Below are 24,709 nucleotides of genomic sequence, written 5' to 3'. Positions count from 1 at the left end.
CCTGTGTGTGCTAGAATTTCTTTAGCATTAAAAGGATACAAAGTTTGGAATGAATCCGCCCAAATCCGCAAGCGTTTTCATGGGACATTTTCCAGATTCAATGGAGAAATCAAACACATCTTCTCTCAACATAGTGTCTTTGTTAGCTTTACCTATAGTCTGTTTCATCTTAAGCTAACTTTGATCTGCTTCAGATCCTGACCTTTGAGAAGAGGACTCTGGCACTTTTAGAATGTTCAGCGACTTTTAAAGGCACAGTCGATTTTAGACAGTTGGAATGGATATAATGTGCTAACTTTATTTAAAGTTCTTTGCTGCAATGAACTCTTGCTTAGTCCTCGTCTCAATAGAGACTATTACTGTCAGTTTAGCTTTATTTGAGATTATTATTAATGTTGTATTTTATTGTTCCATGTTTTACCATTAGCATGTAAATTTGAGAAAAAGCTCTGTCCCATTGTCTCTATCCTAACTTTAAAGTAACTTATATGTTATTATAAATTAAATGTAAATTATGTGTTTCATGGATTTAATATGTATTTATATTTCCTATCTATCTATCTATCTATCTATCTATCTATCTATCTATCTATCTATCTATCTATCTATCTATCTATCTATCTATCTATCTATCTATCTATCTATTTTTTTTTTTTTTTTCATATTACAAACAAATCACAACAAATCTTCAAAAAGGTCTTGGCATAAGAAAGTAGCCAGAATGCCCCATCTGTGAACATGTTTTTTTTTTCCTAAATACAAATATATTGTTACCTATCTGTTATTTTCTGTTTAAAACACAGAATGTGATTATTTGCACTAGTACTGATTATGCAACAAAAACAAAAAAAATGTTGCAAACTCAGATGTAGACAACCACGTGACTGTTAACACTATTGACGGTAACTTACCGCTACCTTAAGTTAAATATGTTTAGTGCAGTAATTAATAAATCTGAACTAGACGGCTCAAAAATATGTTTAAGTTTCATCATGAGTAAGTCAAGTAAAAAGTCTATTGGCCACTGGAGGGCGATATTGACCCTCTTTAGAACACTGAAAATTGAGATACCAAGTCCATCAAGGGTAAACTGAACTGCTCTCGGTGCTGAAGAAATAAGACCTACAGTATACAAGTCATTCATCAATATTAATGTGTTTAATGCAAATCAGTAGTTAATGTAAATTAAACACTTGAAATATCGAAACATATATTAGGCCTAATAAAAGTTTTATGACGAGTCATGACAAGTACATTAAAGTAGGCTAAAATATCATCACAACACGCACAGTGTTGCACTCGTTGTAATGTAAATTAGGTTAATATTATAATTTTATTTTATTATTTATTGTTTGCCTAAAATAATCTTACACAATAATGTGTAGGCTACATTATAACGAATATTTCTGTAAAAGAACTTTGTAAAAAAAATTATTACAATTATTACAAGCTGCGCCAAATGGTAGAATTGATTATTGTTCAATTATTAATTAGTATTTAATTCTTGTTCAGTGGCTTTTGTTATGCATATTTTCAAATGAGTGAAAATAACGCAAAGCTGCCTTTTATCTTATGTCTCTGAAAGGTTCATTATAGCAAACACTCATTAAAAGATCAAAGTGGAACCAAACATGAAAGTTCACTGCCACGTACAATTTACTGTATGTCTGCTTCTTACTGCCATTAGCAGGGGTTGCTTTCTTTTTCAGGATTTGTTAAGATAAGTGAAGGATTAACCTGTAAGCTCCAACCAGCTCTAAGATTTATCCGATATACGAAACTCAAATTGTGTGTAGCATAAGGTATGTTTCTTGAGAGTTCTTTGTAGCCTTGCTATTATGTGAAAATTGTGAGACTTAAAGGAAAATATAGGGAGATTAAAACCAGACAATTTTTTTTATTATAATTTTCACTTTAAGACTATGTTAAAAGCGCAGAATCGGAGATAACACGGTAGTATAAAGAATTGTATACGAGTTTGACAAAGTTTTTTTTTTTTTTTTTTTACTTCTTCAAAACCAGCCTCTCTATGTACATTTCCAATATTAAACGAATTGTTTTTTTGTATTGTTGTTGTTGTTGTTATTATAATATTATTGATTATATTGTCATCTCGTAAGTAAAGAACGCTGTCCAGAAGTAGTCCAGCATTTATTTTTGTTTTTATTTTGCACATTTTTTTAAATGCATTTAGCTAAATTTGTCGATTGATACTACAATAATAAATATATAAATCTATTTCGATGACGTTACTTCGTTGCGATCAAAAGCGAAGTAAGCATCGTTAGATGGCAGTGATGCTCTCAGAGCGTGTCTCATCGCCTCAACTCTGAACACTACACTGCTATCATTTAAAATGAGATCTTAGATGACATCTGAGGTGTTTCTAGCTTAAACAGATTCCAATACTTCAGTTCATACTTCATTTACAGAGTCATAATTGACACTAGTTTTGCACATTCATATACAGAGTTATTATTATTATTACTATTAGGGCTATTATTATTGTTGTTGCTGATGGCGGGATTTTGTTATATAGTTGTCGTTGCTTTTGATTTTGTTTACATCAGGAACATTTATTAGGTTATTTGTTGTAAAACGTTCTATATGATTAATATTAACATTAACAATGTTAATATTAAACTCGCCGTCAATTCAATGTCGCATTATTGGCTACTTGAGGGAAAATCTCCCCTCAACGAAATTATTGGGCTAATTTGATTTTATTTATTTTGAAATGGAAACACTACAATGAACAAAATAGGGACTATATTCTTCGCTTGTATTTTATAATTTCGTTTCTTGAGCGTAAAATGTAATGTTTTAACCTGTCAGTAATCATTGGTTGGATGGATAGAGAGAGCTTATACATTACGAACTTTTTACCTGTGTTTCATAACAATATTGCGACCGGACACAATAACCAAACCCTAGATATGTTTCTTAATTTTCCTGTGATCAATTATTTCATATATGCATATTTACCAGAAATAAATATTAATATTATATAATAAATATTTGCATTACCGCTGTACATATTTACAAATAAATATAGGAAATAGGAAACTGTTTCTATAGGAAACTGCAATAACGTTCTTTTTTTCTTTTCTTTTTTTCATTGTTTCATTCTTTTCGTTTCTTTATAAACAAGCAGTTTAAGTCCTCTTAATGCATGTTGCGTTGTTCTTACCTTGTGGTCGAATTATCCGCGTTGTTTAACTAAAACAGAGTAGCAAAGCTTGCAAACATTTATTGAGTTTAGATTGGCTTTTTCACCCTCTCTCTCACTCACTCACTGTGGTGCACGTGCCACACACCTGCTGCTCAGAGAGAGAGGGAGGGGTGTCTGAAAGAAAACAATTAAAGAGAGTTTCTCAAGCAACATTGCATAAATCACATGTATTGCGTTTCTTTGCTTTGGGCCTCCTTGTCAAAATTCTTTAGAGACCAAAGTTCAGAACCCATCTCGTGCTCCCACTAAAACCCTTTCAACTTTTGTGGGCACAAAATTTGGGCCTTTGCGCCACCAGTGGCGGAAGTCGAACGACTTTTAAGGGACTCGAAACATGTAAGGCGTTCGCTCTGATTGCCTTTCATGCTTGTCCAATGAGATCCGTCTTTATGAAACACTTCGTAAACCAGAGTTCCAAACAAAAGGCCAAGTCCCTAAAACACACAAGTCACGCCACCAGCTCATTGCTGACGGCCTTGGACACAGTTCATTCCTCTCTGCGGCAATTACTTTTTTCATGGCACATCCCTGCTGGGGAAAGAAAACATCTTAACCAAGCCTAAGTTAGTTTCCTGGACTTAGCTGGTTCGCAAGCTGATTTGTAACAGACGTGTCTTGTGTTTAAACTGTGATGCAAGAGCAGATATTTGTGAATTTCCAGTATTTTAAGAGCATCAGACATGTTATGCAATCTCTATATTAATTGCTCTTAATCCAGACATCTTTATTCAATCGTCTTTTTAATAATAAGCTTGATTTTCTCAGGATTGTCTCTGCAATCTGTCTGTTATTAGGCCTAGCCGTTTCTCTGCAGATCATTATTGAAACGCAAGGGGGAGCCTTTCACAAATCTTGTTTAGGCACAAAAACGACCCTCGGGCTCTAGTTTCATTACAAAGGATGTTCAGTGAACCTCAATCAAGGTAAATGATGCATCGATCTTTTATAATGATGGTGAGTCACACGGTTTTTTAACATTAAATTTGGAAATAGTGCAAACGTTATTTTTTTTATTTCATTAAATATGCATTCTGAGTAACAGAGGGAGTTGAAGCACCTTAAATAACTAGCGTGCGCATCTCTTGTTACCCGTGATTTTTTTTTTTTTTTTCTCCACACATGCGTAAAGTAGCATCCTTTTTGATCGTGGAAAATTACCATGCAAGTGTGGAGGAAAAAATCACGGGTAAGAAGTGATGCGCACGCAAGTTATTTAAGGTGTTTCAACTGTCCCTCTGTTCCAACTGTACTCGATTACTTGGAATTAGACCTATATCTGCAAGGATGCAGCATAAAAACCACACGTGAACATTTTCGAATTTCCTGCGACCGAATAGCGAATTATTTTATTCTGAAACCTGAAATGTTGGATAGCCTAATATAAAGATGTTTTGCAGGTAATGTGATCTCATTATGGCAGCAACTATGTAAATGTAAAATAATGAAACCTTCCACTTTATCATTTTAAACACATTTTCAGAAAAAAAAATCGTTTATTTGGTTGTTAATTTTTTTTTTATACAGTAGCCTACATATTTTACAGTAGCTACACCTTTAACAACACCATTAAAGAAAATTAGCCCGTTTTTTTATATTACTGTAAAAAATAATATGATCAATAAGTTATGACAACACGTTTTTACATTGCTTTAACGCATCAAAATAAATTAAGCGATTGTCAACTTTTTATGTTGTTATTTTATGTTGTTTTATACGTTGTAAAAGTCAGTTTAATGTATGCATAATTTAAGTTGAAATGACTTAAACATCCAAGTTGATTGTAGGCTACTTAAAAAAATTAAGACAGCAACTTTTTTTTCTTTTTTTTTTTTTTTGCATTGATAGCTTTTATTGTTGTTGTTATTATTTTGTTGTTGTTATTTAAGCTTTAAATAGGTCACTGTTATCCAGTTGTTGGTGTACGGTCCACCTAATGTTTATTCCATTGTTTTCCTGTAATCTCAGCCCATTTATCATTGTTATTATATACAGTTCGTCCTTTGACTCTCCTCCTGTCTTTAGATTGATTGAGTATTTGATCGGTGACCAGTAGCCTTGCTGATCATCACGCGGCATTCTGCAGTGTAATGGAGAAAGTACTAAAAATTCATTATCAAATGAGTTCGACCTAGAATAAACCGTTTAGAGGACTGTAATGAACTGGCCGCCATGGCCTATGGTTTCCTGAGTGTCAACTGAAGACATTTATTTTTAAAGGTGTTGGGCTGGTGGGGGTTAGGCTACTCTATAATGAGGGGTCGTCATAGGTATCTCACTTGGCGACTGCTTGAAGTCTCCTAAATGGCTCGGAGGTAGTACGGAATCCCGGGAGTGAGGCGGTAACAGGGGAGCGTGACGAATTATGTATAGCGCGAGGAGTTAAGCGCGTGCATTCCTCCCTCTCAGTGTACTAGGCTATATGATGTTTGGAAAAGAGCGTGTTAACTCCCATGCTTGAGTAGCCTACATGACTTGGGCGTTGGAGGCAAGTCGTTGTTTTTAGTTATATTAAAAACTGACGTTTGACTAGCCAAATCCTATTAGCCTATGCAATGAGCTAAATCAATTTTTTTGAGCATTTTAACAGAGGCTTTCTATACCTAGAGAGTGTATTTTTAATTTATTTTTATTTTCAAATAAATAGAGGGAGAACGAGAACTTGACTATGTAGTTTATCTCAGCAACAACTGAGGACACGTGCAATTAATAAAGACCTGAAGATGAAAGGCGCAACCATTAGTGGGTCTCAACCGAAATATCCCGCACTGGGATCCTAACAATTGCTCTCAATAGGTAGTCAATGTATATCATTGGTAGTCATGGCTATCGTTAGTCTGTCTCAAACATTTGTGAAGCATTGGGCTGCCATAAATACAGCTGATTTATTGTTTTCCCTCATGATCAAAACGGTGAGCAAAAAAAAAAAAAAATGTTTCTTTACCGCTATAAATTATGCTGTGCAAAATGTAGTTAAACGATTCTTCGTTGTTTTTAATAAGAACGAAATGTCTTATAATGGTTAGAGTTACTGGAATTTACAGAATAATCAAAGAAGTTACACATTTTAATAAATGTATAAAAGATTCATCACTTATCTGTTGCATCATTTCATTTGTTCAGATGCGTCCTCTTTTGATTGGTTTATTGGTCTTGGATGAGAATAGATCTATCCAAAGCGGTCCCGCCGGAACGAAACAAACAAAGCGCACTAAATAAAATTAGCTCGATTTTTATCTTTCCTGTTTAATCGGTAGGATTATTACTCTATCCCAGACATCCAATAGGACTGCATTTTATTTGATCTGACTCTGTCATCCGCTGTCTGTGGTTATCGGCCCTGATCTCCAGGTGCATCGTGGACGAGGGTCAGAAGGTTCGAGGCTTCATAATGGACACAAAAGCACAAAGCACGCGGACGGGGCAGGCGTGATGCTCCGCTACCTGATATCAAAGCCAGCAGCCTCTGCATGAGAGGAGAGGGGGGAAACCAAAGAGCTCTATTTACGACAACAACAATAACAGTAACATTTTACATTACAATACGCATGTTACAAATTTGCCGTTATTGTGATTAATTACAAAAGAAATAACGCGTAGGCTAATTGCAAACAGAGCCACAGATTATACAAATGACTTGTTTTCTTCTGTATTCATCGTAATTGGAACATAGCTGCGATGCAAAGTGTGGGATACTTCTGCTACTAAAATAATGAACAATAAAAATAACAGTTAGCCTATTATCGATGTTGTTTTGTTAACAGATAAAATACATGTGCTTTTTTCTTCTGTATTATTTTTTGGCGTCGTAATTTCGTTAAATCGGTAGGAGTTGTTCATTAATACGCAAATCATATATTGTCAAAAAAAAAAAAAAAGAAAAAAAAAGGCGCGACTGTTCTATAGGCTAAATGTATTCCCGCTTTTAAATATAAATATATTTTCTACATAGACATCCATATTTGAAGTTATAAATATGAATATATCCTACATAAAATTGTTTCAGCATACACTATATTGACTTAACAGCTTTCTTTTCGATCACTTCAGATGGATGTTGATTCCCCACAGATTTTGCAGCATTTTGAGCCCTCAACATTTTTTTTAAGTAATACATTTATAGACACAGAACAGTCGCGCGCATTTCACATCTTTCTTTCTTTCTTTCTTTCTTTCTTTCTTTCTTTCTTTCTTTCTTTCTTTCTTTCTTTCTTTCTTTCTTTCTTTCTTTCTTTCTTTCTTTCTTTCTTTCTTTCTTTCTTTCTTTCTTTCTTTCTTTCCTTTAGGCAAAGCTTTAGTTTGAATTAGACTGTGTTTTCAGACTCGTTTGTTTTCACCACAGTTTTCGTAACGTTGTTTACCATCCTTGTGCGCCTCTAGTTTGGGAGGCAATGCGATTTGGAAGGCGGAACGCATTTAGTTCCACTCGGCAGAGTGCACGAACACTGGCGCACCAATAGCATCCCTATGTCAGTCAATAGTCTGCAAAGTGACGCGACCAAAAGGGGAGGGTGCTTTCTCTCAAGCCTATCTCAGTTTTGAGATTTCTCAAGCTGCAGGGAGCCGAATGGCGCACTAATTTAAGAGTTAACGTTTAGACATCTCCTTTATATTTTCGTGGATTTGTACTAATTTCCTGAAAAGTTTTGCGGGTCGAGTCGACTTGTGCACGGTGTAGGAAAGGGAGGATCTTCCCTTGCAGCTCGTGATAGCGCACTGCCGGGATACAAACTTTACGCTTCGTGCAGAAAACGTCTAGACTGACTCGGCCGGTAATTAACAGGTGATTTAGTGCATGTTTTAAGTTTTATAGTTATGTGTTGTTGTGCTTCTGTACCAAGGTCTGATCAAGAGCATATAGTAATCTTGCAAGTGGCAATTGCAGTGAAAAGTTTCCTTGAGCTGGCCATCTTAGATTGAGATTTCTGTAATATCAACTGATGTTGTGTGCTGTAGTTTGGGGATTTAAAGCGTGGACAACTCTGACAAATGTGTTGTTGTGGATATTACAACAGGTCCTGAGTCACTAGGACGGAGTTTCCTTGCACGTAACAGTGGGAATATTTAAAGATGTTGGACGGTATAAAAATCGAAGACCATCCGCTGCGGTCGGGACAGGCTACGCTTGGAGTTATGCTGGGTAAGTGATTCAGTGTCTTCAGTATATATTCGGAGAATACGAAAAGATCATTTCTGAGAATGTTATAATGTTTTTTTTTTAAAACAAGATGTCGAAGAGAACTACAACTGGAAGCAGTAGAGCTATGCAAGCGGCTTGGATGCATCCTCCTCATGTGTCACGCATTTTACCGGCCGGCTGCATATCTGTCCAATCAAAGTTATTTCCCAGATAACCTAATGTACACAACTGATGTATAACATCCAATTCTCTTACATTTTATGCGCAACGTAATGCATTTATTTCCATGCTTCAAAATTGGCATTTTCATGATACAAACGGTTACTTATTTCTCATTCTCACACCTACAGAAATATATCTTATTATGACTGCTTCATTTGAACTACAAATTGAACGTCTAAACCCTGGCGAATAAATAAAAAGCTTATGATAAAAAGTAAAAACAGGCCTAAATAAATTTAAACACACACATACACATACATACACACACACACACACACACACACACACACACACACACACACACACACACACACACACACACACACACACACACACAAGCAAGCAAACAGACAGACTGACAAGCAAAACCTGCTACATAATTCCAGTCTTTTTTTTGTTCCAAATGTTTTTGTAAGTAGGCTATATAAACAAAAAGTGCAAGTATTATATTGTCAATTATTTTGCATCACATGGCTATAATAATCGTCGCAATCATGTAGACCTGGGCTATACTTTTTTAATATTTAGTTTTGGCTGAAAGTTGCGTTATTTGAATTTCGAGCGTATATAATAATGATTATTAATAATTATAATGATAATAATAATAAATCCCATCGTACATACAGTATGGTGGTAAATTGATAGTTATTCACACACCATTTGTTTTGTTTTGTTTTCTTACCGTGTCATATTATTTAATATGGCAATAGTAACCTGTAAGAAAATCTTTCATAGCCACCTCTTCAGTAGCCCATTTATAAATCCTTATTTTAAAAATTCAGATGCAGTCTGTGTGTTATTATTAAAATGATGCTTTTGCCCTCCAGGGACGGAGTGCCATCACCAGGCGGTGTGTGAGGGGTGCCAGCGGCCGATATCTGACCGCTTTCTGATGCGCGTCAACGAGTCTTCATGGCACGAGGAGTGTTTGCAATGCGCCGTGTGTCAACAACCGCTCACCACCAGCTGCTACTTCCGGGAGAGGAAACTTTACTGCAAACATGACTACCAACAGTAAGGGCATGGATTTTTTTTTTTTCTTTTTTTTTTTTTTTTGGTGTAACACGCGCGCAGGTTCATTGCTTTAGTTTTTTATTCAACTGTAATCAAGCAAAGACATGACACAATTTTCGTTTTTACGCACGAGCTAATTCTTCTAGTCTTTCCGTTCGTAAAGTTGGACTGTATGGTGGAGTTGGTGGTATGATTTTGTTGAACTTGTCAACGTCTTAAAATGGTGTAAGTTTTACAATTGAGCCACCAAGTGTACTGTGGAGCAGTGGAGATTAGTCCTTATATTTTTAGACCTTTGAGATATAGTTATAGGATTTAGTTTGTATTTCCTGCGTTGTCTAGTTCTTTTTTCTTATTTCTAAACTGAGATCGGCTAAGTCACTCCTGTGATTTTGAAGGAACTTTTGGGCTGTGATATTTTGCAACGCAATGGGAATGAAAATTAAGCGATTTCATTTAAAGTGGTCGTTTCTTCGTTTGTTTCGATTAATCCAGGCCGACATAATTATTTGATCACCTGTCGTTCACACAGTAGGTTTGTTTAATGCAGATTGATGCTGATGGTCACCACAGATTATTAATGTAGGCTAGGCCTATCTTTATTTTACCTTTATTTACATGCCAATGGTAAATCCCCAGAAAATATTTAGGCCTAAATGAGACATTCCGCGTTATATATTTCTGGAAAATATATAGGCTATATTCTTTAATTTCTTGTCTGCTCGCAGAAAATAAACGAACTATTATTTTTCCTACTTATTTACTTGTTTATTAATTCATCAAATTTATTCATTAATTTATTAAGGTAATTTATAATTGTTATTAGGCCTATTATAAGTAGCATATTAATAGCATTATATATATATAGCCTATATATATATATGTATATATATATATATATATATATATATATATATATATATATATATATATATATATATATATATATATATATAGGCTATATATATATTAGTATTAGTATTAGTAGGCTATTGTTGTTGTTGTTGTTGTTGTTGTGTTATGCACTCGTGGTTGTTTCGATTGTTCTATTACAGAATGCCTTTGAACCATGAGGCTACCATCATGAATGTAAAAAAAAAAAGCCTATATTTTATATGTGCAACCATTACATTCTGCTCGAATCGGACTTATTCATCTTTTCTATAAAATGATGAATGCCTGGTCATGGTATGGGATAGTTTGAATTGCTCAGTGTGTGAGTGTTGTGTTGATCCTCACCGACCCGGTCCTGAAGCTGTGAGTGTGGACCGACCGCAGGGCGCCTTATGTTGCATGTCTTCTTCCCGTGTTTGTCTCTACTCTAGCTATAGCTTTTGTGTCATGGGGTTTTGAAATATCGCTCCCTCTCTCATGGTGATAACTGGGAGGTCCCTATCGGACACCAAGCAACAATTAAAAGGCCATATCTACCGCCTGACTTTAATGGTCCCCGATTTTTCCAGGTTGACCGTGAAGAGTTAGTGTTAACAAAATTAATTTCATAGCTTTGGTCTTATATTCCATTACCTTGGAGACGGCAGCTAGCGCGAGACATGCCAAACATGGGAAAGAGTTTTTCTGAGTATATTATCTATAGAAGGGCTGTTTAGATTCAGCCTATAGGCTGCTTGTCTTTGGAGTTCTCTCCTTTTTATTAATTATTTTTCTTTTTGCAATCTTTACTCTGTTATGATTTCTAAGACTGGATGTCAATCAGATCTTAGGTTAGTGTAAATCATATTTTCCTGTCTGATCTCTTTTTCCCCGCATTACAAAACCTGCCATTTCATAAACAGCAGTTTCGTTCCAGCATATTCACCTGCAATGGAGGTCCTTTCACGCGCGTGCTACAAAGGTAGCTAGCAGTAATATTTGTTTATTTATTTCTCAATGGCGGGCCACTTAGTAGATGTAATTGGCACCTTTTTGACTTTTATGACGTTCATTTAGGTTGTACTTGTCAACCCCGCAAAGCGCCCGTGGCTCCAAGTTGAAGCCTTTGGCCGTTACTGGTGGAACTCCGCCTAATGACATGCTAGCATCAATTGATTCATGCCCTATAATCATTGGAACCGTAAATCACGACTTTGGGCAAACGTTCATATTCACACCTCTCTGTCAGCTATTTACAGCACAAGCTTACCGGCGGGAATTTATAGCTTGTTTTGGCGCGGAAATTTCACCTCGCTGTAGCTCAAGAGTAACTTGGAATAACAGCCTTTCGTTATTAGAGGATTAGCTTTGGAATTACGATCTGCATATAATGTTCTTTAAATGGCTCAGCAGACCTTTGCGTTAGTGCCAATTAAAGGCACAGGTTATGGAAATATAATTGTGTTTTCAAGCTATTATTGGGAATTCTCGTTAGGCTACTGTATTGCAAATTAATCGGAATTCATTTGAATTGCAACGCCACTAGTCTACAATAGCTATATAGCCTACAGCCTGCACTCGTTTTTACATTTCTTTCTTTCTTTTTTTTTTTTTTTTTTTTTTTTTTGCGTGCTTGCTCAAAGGAGACAGGAAAATAAATATTAAATAACCCAATAGACTAGTATTAATTATCTAAATTAGACTATAATACAGACCATTCAATCTCTCATTTAAAAAAAAAATTACAAAGTTTGGAATCTTTTATCTTTTGTTATCAGAACATTAACTTTTAAAATCAGAAAAGCTGTAAAAACTTTTTAAAATTAGGCTAAATGTAATTATAATTAAGTTTTATATTAATGTTGTTTAGAAGTTTTCGGCAAAAATGGCTTTTGTGGCTGAATTGAACTTGTGAATTGAATTATTCTCAAATAGACATTAGGATTTCTGTACCACATGCAAAGAGAGTAGGATTTCTATGCACTCAGTGTGTGTGCAAGATAGGCTAGACATTATTTGAATGCTGAATTGTTTGAATGTTCCCCTTTGGCCCTTGTCAGTGGAACCTGGCTCAAGTCTGTTGTTAGTCTTGGTCCAGGGATAATTTGCTCAAAGTAGGAAGTTGTGGACGATCCCCTGGTGTGCTGATAGTTCTATTTTAGCACCGTGGGGGCATCCTCCTGCGATGTGTTGTTTTTTAATTAGCTCTGCTTTGCGAGCAGGATGCCATATTCCCGCTGACATGAGTGGATTTTGGTCCTTGCAGTGTGTTTTCTACATGACTGGAGCCGTATACACCCTTCCAATACACCCTGACATCGTGTTTTAACCCAGAATGCCTTTACTCTCCCATATTATCATTGTTTTGAATGATTTGTAATGTTCTTGAATACTTGTTTCGCTAGTTGTATAAATATAAAAATGAAAGCTGCTTTAATGAAAGTGTGAGAAAAGGTATCGCACGTTTAGAGAAGCGAGGACGCCGGGTCCTAATCCTGCAGCGTTCAGGTTTTTTTTTTGCTTGCAGTGTTGAAGGCCCTTGTATAGCGCCCTGCTCTGGGATGAGGCCGAGCCTGAGCCAGCCTGTTCCTCTGCAAGGAAGTATTAGGTTTTGTGTCAACATTAGCCCAGCCTCTCCTGGCAGCGTTAGAATGATGCAATCATCTGTCATCTCGACTTGTGCCACACACATACCCCACCACCAGACGTTTAACGCTTTGACCTAACGGGATGTTATTCTGGTGTAGAGGGGAGCGTTAGATGGCTGGGTTTTGCTTTTAAATTCATTCATGGAATAGATTATTTAGTTTTCTTTATACAGGTCTCTTCTCTTTTAGATGTGTTAGTAAATGTCCTTGACATGTAACTCCACAGCTGTGATAGTATTCAACCATAGAAACGGTGTGTGTTATGTCTATATGTTTAATGTGCCAGCCAGAAACAACTTTAAATGATATTTTATTTTGCTATTATAAATACAGCACATGCAGAAGCTTAAATTTCTTGAGCCATTCTTTGTGTTATGAATGTGATAATATGAAAACTATCATTTATTTGAACTGACCTCGAAACACTGATGTTTTGTTGACACACTTAAGGATTTTTAAAGCTTGACTATGATTTTTAAAAGATGTGTTTTACCTTAACTGAATTATTAATCCATTTGATCAAATTATTAAATACTTGAACTGCATATTAATGTTTATATTTCTGTATTTACATACATACATTTATTTTACATACATTTGCCTTATTATTTATATAATAATTAATGGATGTTACTATAGCATCATAATGAGGATATATTATTCATTCATGAAACTACTAAAACTAAATTAAATATTTTACAATAATTGGTAACACTTTACAATAAGGTTCGTTAGTTTACATTAGTTAACTAGTTAACATGAACTAATAACGAACTGCACTTATACAGCATTTATTAATATTTGTTAATTTCAACATTTACTAACACCTTATTAAAATCTTGTTAACATTAGTTAATGCACTGTGAACTAACATGAGCAAACAATGAACAGCTTTATTTTTATTAACTAATGTTAACAAATTAATAAATACTGTAACAAATGTATTGCTCATGGTTAGTTCATGTTAGTTATACATTAACTAATGTTAACTAATGAACCTTATTGTAAAGTGTTACCCACTAATTTATTAAGACATTTCTAATCTATAATTTTAAACATTGGTTCATTTTCCCGAATTGGATAATCAATCTGTGTGTAATTGTTTTTTATCACCACTATAACATCACCAAACAAAATTGCAGAAATAATGTCAGGAACACTCCCCTCGTCAACCATTGGTCTGACAAACAGAAAAGGCTGTTTCTAAATGCCTTTTAAGATGTGTTTGTGTTGGACTGGTTGGGATGCTGCAGCCACAGTGTTTTTTCATGGGAATAAACGGATATCATCCACTATGCAAAGAAAAATACTAAGAAGCCAAAATCATGACACCTTTCCATAATTTCTCTTCAATGTTGCTATAGGCTCATTATTTCACAGTGTTCTCAACATAGTGATGAAGCTCAGTGTCTCCACAGTGTTATTCCTAAAAACAGGCTTTTCACAGGTATACGCTAGAAAACACTAGCTCTGGGGTGGCAAGTGGTGCCACAGGGGATCACTATCTCCACCTAACACATTCTACCCATACATGAAGACATTACACAAGTGCGTTTGTCTCAAAACAATTGGATCTTGAGTTCGCGAAATAACCTACATCGTTAAAATAAAGCTGGAAACTAAATAGAAATCATGAATGCAAAACCAGCAGCGACATAATCCAGTGATATAACATTTATTGGTGGCTTTCAAAGTCTCCGCATCCTCCAAAATAATCCTGGACTATTAAGTTGTCTTGCGAGAGTGTTTCAACTGTCTTGTCATAGACAAGAAGATTTAAGCTTGGCGCATGTCTTAGATGCGAGTTATGAGGATGATAATCAAATCTCATCTTGGACTTTCAGACTCTGTCTCTCCCTCTCTTTCTTTTTTCATATCCTAATGAGATTAGCCTCCCAACAGCCATAGTACTAGCTGATTTGAATGACAGGTCTGCTCCGCTATCCAAGGCTATCTTACTAAGCTCTTTGCCGCATTGTCTTGAATGGAGGGACTGACGGAAGCTGTGTGCCCTAATCCTCTTATTTGTGTCAGAGGGAGAAAAGAGGGAAGAATGAGGTGGAATGGGACAGTGCTTTGGAATGGGACCACTGCCACTTCCTCCCTCTGAGCCCTCTCTCACAGCCAAGTGAGCATGAGAGGGACCTTAAGGGGCTCAGGCTCGCAGACAGGCACAGTCGCACATGCATTAAGCAGTTTGCTCCCTCCATTTAACCCTTGTTCTGAATGCATTTTCATAAAGTACAAAGCTCTTGATGGTTTATAAATAGAACATATCCCAGTAGCATTTCAGCACAAATTAAAGAATTCTGGCAGGTGTTCATGTACCAAGGGATACTCACCAAAAATGGAAAACTTTTACGTGGATACAAACCTGTGTGACGCTCTTTCTTCTGTGGAACACAAAAGACTGTCTCAGTGTTCTTTGAAGAACTTTGTTTGGACTTTAACATTCTACAAAACATCTTCTTTTGTGTTCCACAGACAAAAGAAAGTCATACAGTTTTGGAACGACACGAGGGTGAGTAAATGATGACCGATTTTAATCTTTAAATGTCAAAACTCGCCTCACCATGTATGGGCCCCATATCAGGGTGTTTTAGGGGTCATTTGAAAGAATGACTTATGCTGGTTCTTGCTGGATGCTTTGCGGTCTTTTGCGCCCGCTCAGTTTTCCTTCACGTGGAATAAGCTTTCTCCTGGTCAGACCCTCCTGGAGCTAGAGGTAATCTGTCTTCAGATGGAGCTCCCACAGTTCTTTATTTACTCATTCAACTAGTTGGAAGTCTGTTAGACTACAGATCAGATGCTCTGAAACGATCTGATTACCTCAACCAGCCAATTACCTTCCTCCTCGCGACCACAGTTCTAAAGCCAGATTGTGATATTTCTTCATTTTCGTTACAAAGGGAAAGAGAAGAGTAGCAGTTAGAACGATCTTGAATGCTGTCATACCACCAAGGTACTTGGACAGACTTTTCAGGAAAATTAAACATAAATATTGGAAACGTTACCCTGGCTAGCAATTGAATCCCTACCATACAGCACTACTGATGTTTGAACATGACATGACAGTTTGCGTTTGGTTGGCTAAAATGTTTTGTGTGGTTGAAAGAATAAACATATTGATGGAATCATACTTTTTTTTTTTTTTTTTTTAAACAATGGTTTTGAGCAGAAGCGTAAAGTTGTTCTACAAGCAGAACAACTTTACAGTTGTTTATACACTGGAAAAAGGTTGATGTCTTAAATATTTAAGTACAATCAACTTGGATGTTTAAGTCATTCAACTTAAATTACATTAAACTGACTTAAAAAAATGGGTTGAATCTTGTTTAAAGTTGAAAATTGCTTAACTTAATTTTAAAAAGTTAAAGCAATGTAAAAACATGTTGTCATAACTTAGTGATCAAATAATTTTTTACAGGCAGTCAGTGCTTTAATAAAAATTATAAGCTTCAAATTTATGCTTTTAAATCCTTCAGATATTGGCCCCATTAACTCATTGAATGCCCCATTAAATGCCTCATTGTAAGCTTCTGCTCAAAACCATGAAAACAGAAGCTGATTTCTAAAACCTCATTGACCTCTTGTATATGATAATATGAGTCGTGGTATATGTGTCTTTCATTGGTGCATGAAAATTAAATGGCTTTATCCTATAAGGAGGTATTTTCCCCAGCAATTGAACAAAAGAACAAAAATGATCTTATCTATCTAAACTATTAAAAAAAACTATAAAAAAGGTGTCGTTGTTACCTTAAGAAGCTTTTTCTAACTGATTTGACCCTTAAACATTTATTTAGTTAATTGAGTCTATGAAATATTTTTCTGGACCTATTGAGATTGAGGTTTATGTATGAAGGACATTTTTTAGTATGACAAAATGCTCAAGATCGCTCACTTATCACTGAAGATTTTAGAGAAGAATTCAGAATTTTACTACAATGTCTAAGCTGTTACTCAGAAAGTTTGCTTGAAGTAAAAGAAATAAGCTGTGCATCAGAGAAGGAGTGTCATTGCTCAGTGTGTGTGCGTGTGTGTGCGTGTATCCGGGACGAAATCCTGAATCCTAAATGTAGCGGTCTAAATATTCCTAATCTCCCTCCCAGGGTTGTGGGGAAGCTGAAGTAGGAGACAGGTTAAAGTAAACTGAAAAAACAGCGTTCCAACCAGCAAGACCTCCTGTTTCCCCACCCACGGTCCCGATCTTCTGTTGCGATGGGGATCACCTCTGATCGGCCCATCGCTGACTGGACCAAGGAAAACAAACGTGAGCAGGAGATGGGGGGGATCGTATTTCCATACCTCCATGGGACTGCGAGCCCCCCGCAAGCAGCTAAAATGATTTGTGCTGGAGGTCAAAAGACCCATAGCGGCTTCAAAAAGTGGAGAGTGGAAATATTTGGATGTTAGGCGGAGTCAATGAGAGGCACAGTGATAGAGAATGGAATGACAGGAAAAAGCAGCTAACTGGATTGCAGATGTTTCAAAATTTTAATAATCTTCAGTCAGAAGATTCTAAGGGAGTTAAACACACAGCCACAGCAATGCAAAAAAAATAGTTTTAATTTCACACTCATTGGAATTAAAGGAATATTCTGGGTTCAGTGCAAATTGAGATTGGTTGACATTATTTGCGGCATGATGTTGAGATCTACAAAGCTGCTTGTCCCTCCTTTTCTTAAAAAAAAAACGGGAGAAAAATCGTAGTGAGGCACTTGCCAAGGAAATTAAATAGGGCCAGTGTTTAAGCATTGTAAAAGCTCTCTCTGTTTCAAAAGTATAGCCAGTAAACCTTAATAATGACAAGAACAACTTCAAGATCAACTACAGCTAAAATAAAATAAAATACAAAAAAATTTAAGTAAAAGCTTTTGTAAAATGATATGCTTTACATTTTTATCTTTAATCCTGTGAGAATTGAAAAAAGAAAACGCAAGTAATTTTTGTGGCAATGAACAATATGCTGTCAATTGATCTTAACTTGTATTAAACCAATTTTATTAGAAGCAGAGCAGATTAAAAATAATTTCCTTTTTATAATTTTAACAGTTTTGTTTTAGAGAAGGTTTCAGCCGAGGACGTTGTGATGTCATATTTAGGTCAGGTCTCTTCTTGCTTTTTTATGCAGGGATGCAACCTTTGTGAGCCAAAAAAATAAAAATAATCCTAAACCTATAATACCGATCGTCTGTGCCTTTTTCCTCCTCACCCACCCTAACCCCCACCCCCCACCCCCCTCTCTCCGCTATCCTTCTGGATGCTAATATTTCTCTGAAAAGAGCCATAATACATCTTCCTGGGAATTTCCGTGACTCGCAAGTGCAGCAAAATGATCTGCTAGTCTAAAAAAAGGTGGATGAGGGAATGAAATATTGAGGATTTCTGAAAATCGAATAAAGGAAAATGATTTATTCCATAGTGCCATTTTAATGAAGACTCATGTGTCTTTGTTTACTTTCGAGCGATACCAAAAAACCTAATATATTGTCTGATTAATATTGAGATATTACGTGTTCTTTGTTTTAGTGTCAAACAATGCATTCTCTTTATTGTTTTACCTTGTGAATGCTGTTGTTGTTTTTTTGTACACTTTTTACCAGTCCCCCCGATGCCCATCTTTTTTTGGCAGGATTCATAACCACAAACACAAACATGCTGTTCAGACATAATAGTGTTTTCGAAGAAACACTGAACCTTTGAATTGCTTATTCAGCAGTAAGGACTGGATGAGAAACATAGCTAAACTCACTTGAGTCACATATGGAAAATAGATAGACCTGACTTGTGCATTTTTTGCCCCTAAAAAGATTAGCTTTGGAGTCAAACATTTCTGTTATGGCCTCAAACTTGTTCTCCATCTCAGACCAATCCATCTCTTCTCCTGGCTTCCCTGCTTCTGTTGTTTTTTTCTCGGGAGTGAGTGAGTAAGTCCATTCCCCCCTCCCGAGGTGGGCGTCTGTCTGTTGTCAGGCGTGAGGAGCGGCCCCTGCCCCTGCAGTTAGCAGGGGGAAAGCGATCCTGACCCCCGGCCCAGAACATGAAACCAGAGCCGGTGTGTGGCGCTTGGTGCTCAGCTGGAGAGGCGGCAGAGCCCTGACCTCCAGCTCCACATCACACCGTGCGCCAGACTCCTCTCTGCCCTCCTTCTTCTGCTCTGTAGTGGTGGGACACGGTGCCAAACCACCTGAGGGCAAAGCCTGAACACCCCACGCACCCAAAAACATCTCCATCTGTGAGATGAACAGTCTGCTACAATCCAAACAATTTACTGTCACATTCATCCTCGTTTGCATAAGTACTCTTTACAAGAGTTAAAGGATTAGAATATAGTGTTACACATTAGGTTATATAATATCTAAAATAATACACATTCAAATATTTTGTGGAATAAAAGCAGACTGTATTCAAATACAGAAATGAGACGTCATTTTATAGTGCATTCCTATTGGTTTTGAGGCTATGGGTTGGCGGATTTATTAGTATACAGAGGGTTTGGTATCTGTGACAAAATAAAGATTTAATGATTTATTTCTCAAATATTATGTCCAGGGCATTCAATCCATTAATACCATAGTATTTAATACTCCAAAGTACTCCAAGGTACATGTCCAATAACTCTACATCCTAAATGCTTTTTGTGCTCTGTTAATGCTTTGATACTGTTTTGGTCGTTCAGGCTTCACATGCAGGTGTCAAACTTTCTAACGACCTTCTTCATCGCTGTCAAATGAGAGGATTTCCAGTGGTTTGTAGATAAATATTCTACTCAACCCAGCACTCTTTTCTCCATTCTCTCAGAAACTCAATCTCAGAATTGTGAGATTTAAACGTGCAATTGCGAGTTATAAAGTCAGAATTGCGTGCTATCTCGGAATTCTGACTTCTTTTCTCAAAATGGCAAGTTTCTATCTCACAATTCTGACTGAATTCTCTATAACTCGCAATTGCGAGTTTATATCATGCAATTCTCAGAAAAAAAAGTCTGAATTGCAAGATAAAAGTCGCAATTATTATTATTTGTTTTAATTCGGTGGCGAATAAACAAGGTAAAACAAGGATTTATCAGTAAATTTGTACTGGGACTTATGCTAAAACTGAGCAAGTTGTTCAACAAATCCTGAAAATGGTTTGCTTAAAAGATTCTGCTTAAAAGATGGACACTGTTTAAAAGATGGCGCTGTAGGTTGGCAACATTCATAGACAGTAAAAGAATTTACACAGTGACCCCATTGGATTCAACGGAGAAAAGTGAAGTCAATTAGAAGCGCTCACTTCCTTATGGCTGAGCGTACTGCGCAAACTCAAACTGAGCTTGACGACGTAGATGTGACGTGAGCAACCCGACTGTCTTCTAGTAGCTGTGCCAAGAGAAATCTGAATCATTGCCTTCCGAAACTTGCAGAGACGGAGAGTGTGAGTAGGAGGTGTCCATGAGCTTGGAGCAGGAGAAACTTTTGCTAAGTATTCTGATTAATTATTTTGTCATTTTGCCATGATTGCCATCAAGCTTCTCCTCCCGTCCATACGGTAATCTCTCTACTGTGCGACAGAGAGTCGTGTGGTTATGACGTAATCGTTAGCCTATTTTTACAAAAACGGCTTCTACGGGGCCATAACGTAAGATACAAGGTAATGGAGCCTTTTATACATTTTCGTGTTTCTTTAGAAATAAATAATGGACAAATGGAGTCTTCAAACGCCTCAGATGTAAAGTTATTCGCTGTCAAAGTGACGCCAAAATGAATGGGAGTCAATGGAATGCTAACAGTAGGTGGGGGTCTGCTAATAAATGGCGGCGCCCGGGGAAGCTTAAATTTTTTACGAAACATTGGCCCCCTGGCAACATTACATTTAGCATTTGATTCTGCTACAACAATTTAGTGCAGTGTTATGTGAATACATCTTTTGGAAATGCTTTAGAGAGTGTGCCACTGAACAAACTTCTTATTTTGCTGTTTTCTGTTCTGTTCTCCCATTTTGTCATTCATCATTAATTTGTATTTTAGCATTGTTTGTTCCCGTTCATTCTAATACATCCGAACAGACCTGGGTCACAAAACACCACTTGAGAATGACTGGATAAGATGCTCTCTCAACCAATTTACATACTATTGGCAAAGCGCAATCAAAGCAAGGTCAGATGTGTCATAGTTTTCAAAAAGAGAGCCCAGCAAACACATCATCCGTAACGTTGGACCCAGTGATGTAAGCGGAGAAGAACAAATGATCTGCTCTGAAGTGTTAAGTGCTTTAGTGTTATGATATCAAATGGAGCATGAAGGCTCGGACAGAGGTTTATGATTTCACTTCTGTATCCCTTTCATGGCTCTTTCCTGTCGTTATTTCCCAGTCTCAGGGCAGCTGTCTGTCACTCACATGTGGGCTGTATTTGCATATAGTTGTTGAGTACATGTGACTATAGAACTTCATGTGATGAACAAGAGTGGATTCAGTCACAATGAACCATCTCAACTGGCTTTGCTTTGGGATGCAGATTTGTAGCGAAATTCTTTATTGTACAAAATTGAACAAAAGCTTAATGTCAGTCATTAAAATGTATCAACTGCACAGGCCAAAATTGAAATGATGGCTTTATCAAAATATTAGTTTGATTGTACGTATATCCTATGGGGAAAGGTTCATCCTTTCATTTAAACCCTATTGTTCTGTCATTACTATACATGATTACATGGTTGGTTGCAATTTAGCAGTTTTGCCCACAACAAATCTGCAACCTAATTTTGAAAAATACTCCCACAAGCCATATGATGCTCTCACACGGACACATGCTCTGTAAAAAAAAAATTCATTGTGTCATTGTGGTGTGGGTGTTTGCCTTTTTAACAAAGTGGCTGAGCCTGGTGGCGTATTTGCTTCGTGGTTTTCAAGTAGTGCTAATGTTTCTGTATCTGACAGGCTGCAGAGTTTGTTTTGTTTTTTGCAGAGCTGACATTCGGTCTGTTCGCAATGGAAGGGCAGCTGCTGTATCCTCTCAACATTTTGGCCTGATCCGCCGGTTACACGCTTGCAGGCACGCATACGGGCCGCACATCTGCATCCCACATGCTTAGATACACGCGTACACATGTTGTCGGATTTGAGACTATAATCAGATTAATTGGTCCATCTTTCCTTGGAAACCTAAGATACATTTTACGTTAAAGCATTTTTTTTACAAGAGCCATATCGATGTAACATTAACCAGAAGCCGTGCTCGGAGTGTGGGGTCAGAGGGAGACTTGAGGGCCCCTGACATGACATCCTAATGAAATAAAGACTGCAAAAAAGAGAGCGAATGCAAGAGAACCGCTCAGAATTAGCTATTAAGAGAGAAGAATGATTCCTTTTCTCTGTACCGTGCTCACAAATGATACCCCTAAAAGTGTTTTCTACCTTTTTTTGTTTTTAAAAATGTTAACTTTTACCTCAGATGTTATGTCTCCCCCATTTGAAAAACATGAGTAAAAATCAGTCATGGCCCCACGAGGGAACCCGAACATTAGTTGAAGTATGTTTCTAATCCTTATTAACATTCTCCAAAGTCATGCATGAAATATGTTTTGTGCCACACTACGCACCATGTGTTTTTCTTTTGCTCCACAAGTATTTTTCAAACAGAGATCCACTACACACACTGCTGTGCATTATTTTATTATAGGGTTGAAGCTCACCGCAGCCCTGAGAGTTTAAGAAAAGGAAAAACTGGCCTTGATTTTCCACCAAGTTTTTGCTTGCTCCGTCCCAACGTTCCTTTTTGCTCGATTGTTGTTTTCTAGTGATGTCATCAGCACAGGTAAAACATGAAGTTTTATTTCTTTTCACAAACCGTCTGTTGCTCCAACAGGCCTTGCATTCCTCCAGCACATTTTCACGATGCCGACCACGGGCCCATCCTCTGCTGTCTCTGCACTGAATGTCTCCCAAAAACTGTATCATTCTCCAGGGAGAGATGTATGATCAATCAAAAGGCTCAAACGTCATCATTTTTTGAGAACTCCAAGCATCTCCCACCCATGTAGGGTTTTTTTCCCCTCCGTGGGAGACATGCGAGCAGCTGCGAAGAAACTCTTTTGCCAGCCATCGGATGAACCTCAGTGGACATCCGTCAAAGATTATAAAAGAAGTCTTTCTGTTTTTCGTAATTGAAATGTTACGTCTTTCTGACCGGTGAGAGAAAGACAAACGAGCAGCTTGAGAGCCAAACAGGAAGACTTTTTGGCCTTTTGGCCCGAGTTCACGTAGTGTATCTGAAAAACACTTTTAGTTGTGCAGAATTTGAAGATGTGGTCTTTCAGTTCCACATCATATGTAATGAGCGGAGAGCTGCGAGGAAAAAAACAGGGAAAGAGAGGGAGAGAAATATGGTGAGTGGTTTCTGAAGGCAGCATTAACACAGGGTTCTGTAGTATTAAAAGAGATTTACACCCTAATGTTTTAAAGCAGTTTTCTTTAGCTCATAGCTCCTCTTTTAAAGATATTTCAAGGAAGCTATAAAAGTGAAACGACAACTGGAGAAAAAGCCCTGACACAGCATTGGAGATCGGCCCCTCAAGCCATACTGCATCTAAGACCCGACAACTCTTGGGGCCCGTCGGTTTGAGTTCAACCGCAGTTGTTGAAAGTCAAAGCAAGATAAATAATACGCTTGCTCTAAGGTTTCATGTGACTTCGTTAGGATGTGTTTTTGCTTGAGTTCAGCGAAAACTAGGATTGTATAACTTGTGATTGTGCTCCTCATGATACCTGTTCTTCACGTTTTCCGCTGGAGGCCCATTTGTGACCCAAATGTAGCAGTGTTGTCTGTTTCCCATGCAGTTCTTTTGAAGCATGGGGTCTGCGTGGTCCAGAACGCCTCTGCTCTGTGTCAGATGTCATACTCCCCTCTGGGCTGACCAACAGGCTCTCTTTGCACTCTGATGTGCCCATAATATTTAACGGTGCTTTGGCAACCCCAAATGGAAACTCTTATTTGGCCTCTGCAATCAGTGTTCATTTCTTCTCTGGTTGAATCTGTATTTTTGTTTCCTTCGTTTTTATTTAATTAGTTATTTAACCCTGAGTCTTTCATATCTGTGATGTCAAAGACATGGAAATTTGATGGAGAAAGTTAAGTCTTCTCAAAGGGGTGCTTGTAGGAGCAATAGCTTGTCCAGAGGTGTCTTTTGACTGTAGTATAAGAAAGTCAAAGTATTTGCAGGTTTTTTGTATGTGTGTGTGTAATGTGTTTGAGGGCCTCTAAACAGGTTAAATAGCTTTGCTTTACAGTAGACATTTGGTGCACATGCACAACAGCAAGCCAAATTATAGTCCAATTAATGTGCATATGCAACCAATTTTCACAAGAGGCGACTAAAAATGTTATTAATTTGCCAATGGCTTCTAAATTGTATGATTACAGTCACCTGTAATTGAGTCAGAGGCAAAAAATAAGTTTCAACTAACACAGTTAAATGTGTGACCAAACACATACGAAGCATGCACCCAGAAAGCCACATCTGACAGCATGTGACGTGAATACTGAATTGAGCTCTCTTTTACGTCTTCTTGCGCTTGAGCAGACAATTTCACACAAAATTG

The 24,709-nt window shown here is 37.2% G+C and overlaps 1 protein-coding gene across 1 annotated transcript in view; it reads left to right on the top strand.

Moving 5' to 3' along the window:
* The first annotated feature begins 7,876 nt into the window (after window positions 1-7,876).
* lmx1bb (LIM homeobox transcription factor 1, beta b) overlaps window positions 7,877-24,709 on the top strand; it is a 68,412-nt gene continuing 51,579 nt past the window's right edge. The window contains exons 1-3 of the mRNA XM_081349363.1: window positions 7,877-8,012; window positions 8,245-8,369; window positions 9,419-9,605. Of these exons, the coding sequence (XP_081205489.1) occupies window positions 8,300-8,369; window positions 9,419-9,605 (257 nt within the window). The 5' untranslated portion in view covers window positions 7,877-8,012; window positions 8,245-8,299. The remainder of the gene's footprint in view (window positions 8,013-8,244; window positions 8,370-9,418; window positions 9,606-24,709) is intronic.

The sequence above is a fragment of the Scardinius erythrophthalmus genome, assembly GCF_964197995.2.
Source record: "Scardinius erythrophthalmus genome assembly, chromosome: 20".
Taxonomy (NCBI): domain Eukaryota; kingdom Metazoa; phylum Chordata; class Actinopteri; order Cypriniformes; family Leuciscidae; genus Scardinius; species Scardinius erythrophthalmus.
Note: the sequence above shows the minus strand (reverse complement) of the source record. Positions and strands in the feature narration are given on the sequence as shown.